A 12,626-nucleotide genomic window follows, 5' to 3' on the forward strand; every position below is an offset into this window, starting at 1 on the left:
GTTGGAGACCTTTTTTTTCAGTAGAAATAAACTTTTTTGTATCAATTGCAATTAACAGAACGCTAAATCATTTTTCATCTTGACTAGCTACAATGCTGTATGGCTTCTCTTCCAAGAATACTGTTTTCAGTAACAGCCCAGTATTTTCCAACTAAGCCTTTCACACTTGTTTTTTTTATTTTCATTCATGGTTCCATGATACAATGATGATTCATTTCAAGGAATTGAAGATTTTTGTATACTTCAAAAATAGTTACACAGCTGTTATCTTTTCTGGTTTGGTTTTTTTTTTAGGTTATTTAGGTTTTTCATTGCACTACAGTTGCTCAAGAAAACCTGCAGAATATTAAAAAAAAAAAAAAAAGCCAAGCCTCTTACCTGTTTAGAATTGCAAATAACAAGAAAAACTTCTCTATGAAATACATGTAAAAGCTTATTGGAGGGTATTAAACCACTGCTGAGTGTGAGAGATAAAGAAATCCCAAAGAGTTGCCTCCCCTAGAATATTATCCCTCCACCCAGAAAAAGGCCTTAGTTGCAACAGATGAGAATATAATGCACACACGGGACAGTTAAATTGCCAGTCAGATGTCCTGGTTATGGCAAATAAAGTTAGATTACTGGTTTCATAATTAGTTAATTAAGATTGAAAGAAAGGAAGGAGTGTTTCAGGTCTGCTAATGATACATGTAGATGTCACTGAGTTAGAAAATCACGGAGAAGACCGAATCATGTAACAGTGTAATCATGTAAACACTAAAACCTCAAATTTCACAAGTTAATCTTGTTTTGCATCAGTATGGTCATTACTGAAACAGCATCCATTTCTACACCACGGGAAGTGGTATTGAAAAGCTGTCACATAAATTGAAAGCCCACGGATCATGTTTACAGAGACTTAAGGAAAGCATCTGATATAGTCTGCAACTGCCTAGTCAGGGGAAAAAAAATCGAGAAATTCCTGAATTCAGCTGGCATATGTACACCTGATAATTTGTAAGTGATATCCTAAACCGAGAATGTACAGTTATGTTTCTTTTCTGGGCTATAATTGAGAGCAAAGCAAATACGCTTCCTCCAGTGGAGATAACTGAAGGGGGGGTGGGGAAATGGCCATTTGGAGAGTGTAACTTGTGCCCTGGGAACCTGTCTGTCTTGTCAGCTGTGATCACAGCTCTGAGATTGCTGTCTGTCTCTGATGGGATCACTTTCAACAAAGACCCAGACAGCTTTGCTCAGTTGTGACTAAAAGGGAGGTTTCTGGTTTGTTTGTTTGTTTTCTTGCAGCTTTGTAGCTCTCGTCTTTGTCACCTTGAGACTGGCCTATGATAATGTTATCTTGGAAGGCTTTTATGTTTATTAAAAATTATCATTTTTGCTGTTGAGTATTGATAGTGTCAGATAATTTATTTTGCTGAAAGTATCTTAGTTGGGTGAAATCACCCGTTTAAATCTCAAACAGCCATAGATGGCTTGGGACTTGCTTCTCTGGCATCTCTGCCCAGCTAGTCCTGCCCTTCTGCCTCGTGTTTGAAACCAGCATAAATCCCAATTTCCAACTCTTGCAAGGAGCATTGGAAACATTCTTTGATGTGAAAGAGGGGGAACAGCTGGTAAGCAAGCATGGGGGGCATCTCTAGAGATCAGCTTCCCTGCTCAGAATACACCTTCCTTGTGCTGGAGCTAACTGTATTAGATTCCACATTGCGAGTGGCACACTCAGTATTGGATAGAGTTCCTTTTGCTGTAGACGTGATTGTGGTTGTACGGTTGACTGTGCTTATGCTAATGAACAAGTGAAATTTTGTTACGTGTCTGTAATATAGGGAAAAACTGATATAACAATCTTTGTGGATCTCACGTTCTGTGAGGCCTTCCTTAATTTACTGCCTCTGCTTTTAAAACAATCTTGAAGATTCTAGGAACAAGAAGGAAGAAGAATGTCTTGGTTGGGACATTCGTTGTGTTGTTAAAAGAGAAAAGTGGGGGGAGCATTATAGTCTTGGGAAAGTGTGTATTTACTGTGGAATATTGTATCCTAGAAACAACATGGAGAGATCAAAAATCTCATTAGTTAAGCATATTGTTTTTCTCATGGACATGGCTTGGATTTCTGAGGTGAACAAACTGACTAGGTCTATCTTCTGCTTTTCATAGAACATGTTTTATTGAGGGTTCTGGAGACGGAGAACAGTTGCATGATGCAGAACTCTAACCATGCAGTTGTGTTGTAGGTCATTCGTATGTGATAAACACTCAATGTGGCCACTGTCGTCTTCACTTCCCATATTGGTCCTCTTCAATCCAACCAGATTTTTGTAAAAAGGATATCCATTACTGATGCTCCAGTCATGTACCTTTCCTCTCACCCCTCATCCCTCCTTCCCAGTCTTTTCTCTGGCTTTCTTTTTTTATCTTTTGGTTCTCATCCTCTCTATGAGGACTGCTGCAGTATTGCAAACCCTGACATTTATCTATTATCCTCGGTTTTTTGATACATGCAACTGCATCCTTTCTCACATGTGCTTCATGTTTTCTGCCTGTCATTTCATGTTGCACTCGAGTCCAGTCAGCTGTAATTGCTTAGCGAAAATAAAGGTGCTAATACAAAGCTAGAAATAAAGTGCTTACATTGCTGGGAGTTATTTGCTAGAAAGCCTTCAAACGAGTTGCAGAAGATAGTGTGTTACTGCAGAATTTGCGGAAATAACTAAACCTTTAAAAATTTTTAAGGACTAATGAACTTGTCAAATTTTGTATGGCACGTGAGTAGCACTCCGTAGGAGCAGGCACTTCTGCAACAAAAGGAGAGGAGTAATGAGGGAAGAATGTAGATACACTTTGCCCTAATTATCTTTACATCTTTACTTAATGTTTTGGTGCTGTCTCCCTTCCCTTCTGAATCAAACTTTTGAATTGTGTACATTAGTTCTGTTGTTTCATGTCTTTCCAGCAAAAAACATTCTAATAACAATTTTTTTTTTGCTAATGATTTGTTAGCAAGATTAGACATCTGTTAAAAATGTTAAGAGGCCAGAGGCCAAACACATTATTTTCTTTGAAGACTGCAACAAATGCTTGCCAGTATATGTAAAAACTTTGTTCAACCTTTTATCATTTTTAGAGCAACCCTTCAATCATTGTAGAATATTTGATTTATTATTACAATTCAGGGTTATATTCCTTTGCAGAATAATATATGGAGGGCAGGCTTGCAGAGCTCAAAGTTAGGAAAACAATCTTTTTACTGGTAAACTGAGCAAATTTATTTTTAAAGACAAACAGAGTTGCTCATGCAATCTTAATGTCCCTTTCAGACAAGTATCGTTTTACATGAAATCCTAGGGCATCGAAGCTGCATAGAGTTGGGGTAAATTTGTTCTGTTGTTTTGTTTGTTGTAATTCAGGGTTAAACAATTTCTGAGTTTTGGATATCTGTGTGTTGCTATTTTCCTTTTTCTATGGGACAGTTGAAAAAGGGTAAGAACTGGTCAAAGTATAGGTACTTCATTGAAAAGTCTTCATAGTGGGTGACACATTTAAGGTGAGCTGTTTAATTCGTGAAAGATACAGTTTAGGCTTGATTAATAGGTTCATAAATTCACACTAAATAAAATCAGTATCTTTGACCATAGAAAAATAACAGAGCTCCTGAAACATTGCAATTTATTACCTATCTCTGTGTGTGTGTATGTATATATACACGTTTGGGTTTTTTTACTAGTAAAACATAAAAGAAAAGGTGTTGATTGGACCCCGAATATTTTTCTTTATTTTAATTTGTATCCAAAACAAAATAAAAGGAAGGAATTTCAGATTGATTGAGTATGAAATGACAGAAAAAGAAAACCTACCCTTGCATTAAGTTGAGCAGCAAAATGAAAAAAAAATGTTATTTTAATACATGTATGTCAATGTGACATTGTCAGGGAGGGATGGGAGTGTTGAGTAGACAAGTGTTGTGGAGCCCAAATGAAGTTTTTCCTATTTATTTGAAATAGCTAAATACCATATTGTAATCTTTCTGTCATTTTTAAGGTCTGATTATTAACCATTTATGATGTTTTTGCAAGTGTCCACAGTATTTCTTAGACAGAAGATATATCATTTTAATTGCTTGTTAATGTTTAACAAATATTACAGAAAATTTATTTTCTGATAGCCAATTCACAGTTTATTCTTTATATGTTACCACATACTTGGAAAATTTTATGTAACTGGATGCATAAAATATGTTTCTTCATATTTATAAACACCCCCACAAAAGACAAACAATTGTAAGCTGCAATCTGTTCATAGAGTTTCTCCAGGATATGCACAGTTTGCTAGAAGTGACAGTAATTTCAAAACAAGTACTATGGCTAAATGTAGGCTATTACATTCTATCTCCAAATACTGTAAGAAGCATTTACTTAGTGTTTGAAGTCCTCCTTTGTTTGTTGAAGAGTTGTTTGTGGAGGGAATGACTTAAGTGACTCCTCTCAGAACTTGACAAAATCTGCACACCAAAATAAGCTTGCAATCATTATTAATGTCACCACACGAAGATTCTCTAGGTTTTGGACCCAATTTAGAATAAATATTTGAAAGGGTAGACAACATTAATTACTTTAATAGCTTGGATCTTTTTGCATACAAAACATCCCATAAAAAAAGAGCCTTAGTAAGGTGTATAGTAAAAAATTAGAAGATACAGTAAATGAGTATTCCTGTGCAAGCTTAATTCAGTCCCTGTGTTTGCATTTTGTGATCACATCCTCCTTTTTTGTTCAGTAGAACTGTTTCTCTGTTAATGTATAGATTGGATAGCAGTCACTAAGCATCTGCTATTTCGTCCTCTCACTGTTCAGGGTGTGATTCTAGATCTGACTTGCTGCTTGCTGTTCAAACCCTCCTCTGGAAATACATGCTTCTGTGCATATTTTTCTGTTTTGCTTATCACTATGGTAAATAAAGGACTTCAAGGTCACTAATTTGTTTTCTTCCCCTCTGTAGGAGGAAAGGAACTTTTTAATCCTCATCTTACACATGGGAAGCTGAGATACAGTTGCACAGGCAACGTTCTTTTCTTGAATGCTTTGTTTTACAACTATATGAATTGGCTTTATGTTAGGGAAAGAGGGCACATGAGAAGTGTAATTTCCTAGGTGTTCAAAAAGGAGTCAACTGCTCTCAAATTCCTTGATCTCTGTTTCGGTTTCCTTCTGTTTTCCCTTCCTATGCATGAAAGGCATCTTCTGTATCTTAGCTGAAAGCTTTGTTTTTGGCTGGGAAGTAGGAAAGTCTGGTTTTCCAAAAGTGCTAAAATTTAAGTGCAGTTTTAAATAATTTAATACTGAAGTTTTCAATAATTTAATAATTATAATTTTTATTTAATTGATGTTTTCTTTTTAATAGAATTTTTAGGGATTTTACTAGATAGCGACTCAATAAATAAGAAGTCAGCTCCATACAAGAACAAAATGTTAATTTGAAAGTAATTTCTACCTTTCTCTAGGATTATCGGCAAAATGGAAATAATTAAAAATAAACATACGTCGTTCCCAAACTTGAATTTTCTTGCAGCTAAATGGAACCCAGACCTTAGAATATCTGAGTTTCGTTCTATGGTATAAGCCATTAATTGTGGCAGGGATTAAATTTGGCAAAAGTAAATTCTTCCAATCCTTCTTTTAATTCCCTTCCAAAGTATGTATATTGCATTTTGGTATTTTTTGTAATTATAAGCCTGCTGAGGGGAGTGTTGAGAACTGTCTTAAAATGTATTTTTGTCCTAACCAGGTGTAACTACCTTTAGTCAGTGCTAGTGGGAGTCTTCCAAGGGTGCTGATGCTATGTAAATGTGGGCTGTATCACTAAACCTATGGAAAAGTCAAATTTTGCATTCAGGCTCTTACTATGAAAGTCTATGCTGAAACACAAATGACATTTTTAAAAGGCTGCAGAAATATTAGCTTCTGTACCTGCTAAAAATGCAGGGGTTTCTGTTTAAATTTAGGAATAGCAGCAGAGTACATAAAATGCTATAAAGAAATGTTTGTCCCATCTTGAAATAAACACATTTTCTAATGTTTTGGTTTTTTGACAAACAGGTACACACGAAGTTCCACTGCAGGCAAGCCCATGCTCCAGGCACTGACACTTCATGCTTGACATTTTCCTATGATGGTACTGTCCTTGCCAGCCGCGGAGGTAGGTGATTGAAAGAACCCTTTGACGTGTTGAATGTAAGACTTGGTAAACAAACCATTTAAGTTGTATCATCGTTTAATGTAACTGTTTGTGATGGAGGTAAGATAGTGAAATCAGATACTGGTGTTTTAAACCTGAAGTGTTTCACAATTCACATCGTTTATTTTGGTACACCATACAATACTGTGTTCCTGAAAGTGCATTTTACATCAGTTAAGGAATATTTTAAGAGAACTTTGCTGTTTATATTACACAGTTCCTGATCTGTCATCTTGTCTAGCATTAATAATACACCAAAAGGAAATCACTAGCTTTATTAACAATAAAATGAGACCAGCTTTGTTATTTAGTTCTTTGTGGGAAGATTACTGCCTCTCAATAACAGTATCTCTGTTCTGGAGTTATTAATTGCTCAATCAGCTTTCTTATGCAATGTCTTTTTCTGTTCTCATTGGAATTTTTGTCTAATTTATATTACAAATATCAAGAGTTGATGACTGGCAGTAAGTGGCCAAGAAGTGCTTGAATGGTGCAAAAAAAAAAAAAAAAGGAACATCTACAGAACAGGAAAAAAAATATTGTTTCTTAAACTTCAGGTAAAACTTTTATAAAAAAGTCTTTGATAACAGAACAAGTCGTGAGAAGACAAAGTTATATTTGAAGACTTATTCACTCTGGTGTTAGATGTATTGGATAGGATGGTGTCTGCCTAAGACAGCTTTTCATTCAAAGATTTGTCTACCCAGTATTTTGCAGGCAGGTGCAGGCATACAGTCCAAACTGTCTGGATGGAAACCAGCTGTAACCAGAAGCTCTTTGTATGCATTAGCATGGCCACAAGGCCAAATAAGCAGGCCTAGGGAGAGGCAGTGTATGTTAATGTCGACTAATGTTGCGCCTAACATATGTACAGGACATCTGGTCGGTTTGGTACATAGACAAAATGAGATTACATATACAAAATACCAGGATAGAGATACTCATAGACAGCAGAAGCTCTGAAGCAGGGGCTGTGCTTCCAAGCCGAGGGCTGTAGCTTGCAATTGCTTTGTATCCTCCCCCTGTACAGTGGCACCAATAAGTAGAGTGGCATTGGTGGCTTTTGCAGCAACATGCAGCTGCTATTGGACGCTGCCTCTCTGACTTCTTTGTATGTCTTGCCACATTTATAAGATTCCAAACATTATGTTCCCCGGATCACATCTTTCAGAGTAAGATGATGGTGGTCTTGTCCTTGACAGCTTACTGGGCCATGCTAATGGTACTTGGGTTGTTTCTTAATTGCTGCTCAGGCTCCTCAATCCAGAGTTCTGCTGCCACTGTACTCATTATGAACGAGTCCTAAGTGGTTGACGTAAAACCTCTCAACCTTGCTAGTCCTCACTGAACCCAGCACTTAGTATCTGAGAATCTTCTCCTTCTTGGAACATAGGTGAACCATCTCTCTTCTGGGCTAAGTGAAATGCTGCATCTGTTTGCCGGTGGTGTTGCCCCCCCAAAAAATCACAGCTGTACTTCATAAGATTTAAGGAGAAACCTCAGTGTGCTTTTAAATATTAACAGCAAACAAGGTTAATAATCACGAGTGAGGAATATTCATGAGTGCTGTCTTGAAACCTCCATTTATGTAAATTCTGTTATGTCTCACATTTATAAATGTAGACCACATAAATGACCTTTGCTTATTTTTATTCCATGTGGCACTCTTGGTTGCCTGCTCTTCCTCATCTGTCTCCAGATTTTGTCGTGTTAAACAGACTTACTTACTTATGTTTTATCTACCACACTCTGCTCTAAGCTATATAAAATATTGATTGATTGTTTGCAGAATGTAAGACTGTATGGAAATTTGGCCCTTCAGTGTGGATAAAAGTGCTACCTTTGTCTAGTGTATTAAAAAAAAAAAAAGCTCTGTGTGCGCTATGCTAGAGAGCAAGGATTCATACCTTATTTTGACTTGTTTGGTTAGTGCTTTACTATGAGTATTGCTTTGGATCTGTGCCAACAAAAGCAGATGTGGATCCAGCATTCATAGATTAACACACCTGCCAAGTGCTGAGGATCAAAGAGAGGATAGTTGTTTGGGGAATGAGGACTTTCATTGAAAGCCTGACGGACTCTCCTGCATCTGATGTAGATTCTGTGTTGGATATGAGAGAGACGAGGCAGGGCTCAGCTGCAAGCACAAGGGAAAATGAAAAGCTAAGGAGCTGCTTATGAGAGTTCCCAGTCTTACTCTTATTTTGTATTAGGTAGGTAACTTGACAGAAACTTGTATTTTTGCACACTCGTAACCACAAAGGTAATTTTTTCTAAAGACAGTGAAGACAGTATTTGGGGAATGTTTTCATTGTTTAGCAGTGAAGAGGTAAGCGTTAGGACTGGACCTGGGGTCCTATTATAAATATTTAAAAATAAACCAACCTTTTTTGACTCCTGATATGTACAGAATTTATGGAGTTAGTTTTTGTCATAACATGAAGCCATGACTTCATTAATTCCATGAATCTCATGATAGCTATTAGTTTCATGGTTTGTTTATTTTCTGTGGTATGAACAGTTTGCAGACGCAGTGCCATCTTAATCAGTAAACATATGTAGGAAAAAAAGTTGACCATAGTTAAACCCAAGAAAAAATATTCACATCTAAGACTATCAGATAACTTATGCAGATATGTGCTTTCTTTTGAGCTCTAAAATGATTTTTTGTGTTTCCTTTTGATTTTTGGGGGGTTTCGTGTGTTTTTTTTTTGTTTTTTAGTTTTAGCTGTCTTTCTCTTCTCACAATGTCCTTGAGGAAAAAGAAAACATTTAATTTTGAAGTTGGTTTAAAAAGTGAGAAAGTTCCCTGTATACTCAAGGATTACACAGCAGCATGTATAGTGACTTTCTGTTTTGTGCAGAGTAGTAATATATTGCTCTTTAGGGTAAATAAACCCATTTAATTTTCAAAATGCTAATGTTTTTATGTCAAGTAATATTTCTCAGGAGCTGAATGTTGATGTTCATTTCAAACAACGCTGAAAATCATAGAACCATAGAATGGTTTAGGTTGGAAGGGACCTTAAAGATCATGGAGTTCCAGTCCTCCCTGCCATGGGCAGGCACACCTCCCACTAGACCAGGTTGCTCAAAGCCCTGTCCAACCTGGCCTTGAACACTTACAGGGATTGGGGTATCTACGACTTCCCTGGGCATCTTGTTCCAGTGCTTCACTACCCTCAGAGTGATTTTGTTTTTTTTCCTAATATCTATTCTAAATCTCTTCTCTTCCACTTTGAAGCCATTACCCCTCATCCTGTCGCTACATGCCCTTGTAAAAAGTCCCTTTCCAGTTTTCTTGTAGGCCTCCTTCAGATACTGGAAGGCCGCTATAAGGTCTCCCTGGAGTGTTCTCTTCTGCAGGCTGAACAGCCCCAACTCTTTCAGCCTGTCTTCATAGCAGAGGTGCTCCAGCCCTCTGATCATCTTCGTGGCCCTCCTCTGGACCACTCCAACAGGTCCATGTCCTTCTTATGTTGGGGGCTCCAGAGCTGGATGCAGTATTCCAGGTGGGGGGTCTTGCCAGAGCAGAGTAGAGGGGCAGAATCACCTCCCTCGACTTGCTGGCCACACTTCTTTTGATGCAGCCCAGGATACAGGTGGCCTTCTGGGCTGCGAGCGCACCTTGCCAGCTCATGTTGAGCTTCTCATCAACCAACACTCCCAGGTCCTTCTCCTCAGTGCTGCTCTCAATCCATGCTCCACCCAACCTGTATTTGTGCATGGTATTGCCCCGGCCCACATGCAGGACCTTGCGCTTTGACTTGTTCAACTTCATGAGGTTTGCATGGGCCCACCTCTCCAGCCTGTCCAGGCCCCTCTGGATGGCATCCCTTCCCTCCAGCATGTCAGCCATGCCCCACAGCTTGGTGTCATTGGCAGACTTGCAGGGGGTGCACTAATCCCAACATCCATGTCGCCAACATGTTAAACAGCACTGGTCCCAGTACCGACCCCTGAGGAACACTATTTGTCACTGCTCGCCATTTGGACATGGAGCTGTTGACCAGCTAGTTAAATTAATTAAAGCTAAAGCATGAAATTAATTATTTTACTAAATTAAATTAAATAAAAAATTCATTTAATTAATTAAAGCTAATGCTAATTAAATTAATTAAAGCTAATGCGTTCATTAGCTGTAATAGGCATAGTCAACTGTAACACTTAGATCTGCAACAGCTTTTTCAAAATCTTCCAGTATCGTTTGCTTCCATGTGTCTAGAGAGGATGTTGCACTTAAATATTTGGCCAGGCTCGTATGGATGCAGGTGATGGTGACAGCTGTTCCAAGTGTAAGTGACTTCCAGTTGTGACTTCCCTCCCAAAGCCTTTGGCTTGGGGTGAGTGTAGTCCTGACCTGTAGTGCCTCCAAATGTCATTCTTCAGATGTTGCAGCTCCTCTTGCAGAGCCAGTGCAGAATGCAGAAGGATATACTTGGTTCTGTAAGGTACCTCTCCTCACATGTATATAGTATGAGCCTTCACAGAAAGGCTCAGAGTTTATAAACATAATATATTCTGGTGCTCCCTCACAGTAAGCCTTGTTATGCTATGCCTTTCCTATGCTGTATTGTCTTCTTCAGATTCTCATTTCCTATGTTTCTTTGCTTTCCCCAATGATCTTTGTGAATTTCTGTCCTTGAGCTTTGCTTTCAACACAGGATTCCCTCTTTAAAATAGGAACTTCTTGAAGACTGTTGCTGACTTTAGGCATTTTGAGTTTCTGGCAGCACTTTTGCTTCTTTCGGGCCCATTTGCATCCATGTACTTGTTATCCTGCTCAGATCTTTTGAAAAGGAAAAAAAAAAAGCAGGTAAAATCTTTGCAGTATTAGTGCATTGGTCTTATTTTGACTAAAAGCCATTTGCAAAATGCCTGTCCTGGCTCACCAAAGACTGTTTTCGAAGACCTAATTGTTGCTTATTGATAAATCCAATGCTCAATACCATTGGCATAATGGTGTTTGACCTGATCAGGCTAGACCCTTTATTGGTATCCTTCTTATTAAAATGGCAAAGAATAGAGTTTGAAATGCTACTAAAAATGCTATAAAAGCTTTAAATAATCCTGCCAGGCTTTGGAAAAGTCTGCCATCAAGAAAAATACTGAATGATCTGAGTGGACTATTTTGAATGCGTCATACTGAACTGTACAACTTCTGTTTCTATGTTTTTGATTAAGGGTAACTATTTTTGTCGATGTATTAAGTAATTGAAAAATAGATCAGTACTGCTACAACTCTCATAAAGAAGCCCCTTAAGCACTGATGGAAGGATGTTATTGGAAAAAATCTTGGTGTTGTGGAAAGTTAATATGTCTGTTTTCTTAGTGACAGTGATTTTAACTCCGAGTGCAGATTAGATTCAGGAATCGATATTGTATTTGCAATACAGAAAATTTTAATTATAAAAAGAGAATTTGGGCAAATTCTTAATGACGGTAAGATTTTCATGACGTTCAGCAAGTCATTCTACTAGCATTTCTCCCTTTCCAAGTACTTAATCATCTGGTTTTGCACAGTGTCAAACAGTGTTGATTTGAAATCAACCACAACTTTTTGAGTCCTTCTAGAGTCTTCTAATTTTTTAAACCAGCAGATTACATTTTCTTGTTAGCAGAAGAGCTATAGCTAAGTGTATGACTGCATCTCTCCTGCAAAAGCCTGGCAGGACTACAGCTTGAAGATCATGTCAAGGCTCGTTCCACTGGGAACAGAACAGCCTTGGCTCCTAGCCTTAGATCTGTCCCTATCCAGGAGGTTTGCCGAGTGGCCAATTGGTATGCTTTGCATACATTTATAAAGTGCTGGTGCTTTAGATATAACATTTCACAGATAAGTAGGGTTTTTTGTTGGAGGTAGGAGGGAAAAGGGAGTGTTCATATTACAAGACAAAATGCTTTGAATTGTTTGGGATGGAGTCTACTGGGAAACAATAAGAAAACAGATACTCCCAAAATAGGGACTCAGCAATTTTCTTTCATGTAATTTTTTAGCTTCCCAGTGAATAGGAATATACTCTGCTCTAGACATCATTTATTAAGTTGTCCACTTCTTAAAAATATTTTGTAGTAAGGAGTTATCCTAGTCTTTAGTATAAACATACATGATGTACGAGGCCACACATTACTGCTTTCCCTGTAAAGGGTACTGCTGGCCTTGATTTCTTTTGTTACAGCATGTTACTAATTTTTTTTTTTTAACTTTTCATTTCCAAGGCATCCTTTAAGCTCTTGATCTCAAAGGCTGTGAATTCACAAAATACTTTTAGGCAACAAAATAACTTCCCTGCAAGGTTTGTGCTTTGGAAGGAAGCAGGTCTGTGGAGTACCAGCCACTTGCCTCCTTTTCCTCCTAGGACTGGAAAATTTTGTCACTTCTTGTCTGAAATTAA

The 12,626-nt window shown here is 37.9% G+C and overlaps 1 protein-coding gene across 1 annotated transcript in view; it reads left to right on the forward strand.

The window, feature by feature from the left end:
- The window catches only part of WDR70 (WD repeat domain 70), a gene marked incomplete at its 5' end in the record, with an annotated part of 140,027 nt that overhangs the window by 92,322 nt on the left and 35,079 nt on the right, over positions 1–12,626 (forward strand). Inside the window, one exon of the mRNA XM_082496965.1 lies at positions 6,093–6,192. Coding sequence (XP_082353091.1) covers positions 6,093–6,192 — 100 coding nt within the window. The remainder of the gene's footprint in view (positions 1–6,092; positions 6,193–12,626) is intronic.

Source organism: Vanellus vanellus (assembly GCF_965231255.1).
Source record: "Vanellus vanellus genome assembly, chromosome: Z".
Taxonomy (NCBI): Eukaryota; Metazoa; Chordata; class Aves; order Charadriiformes; family Charadriidae; genus Vanellus; species Vanellus vanellus.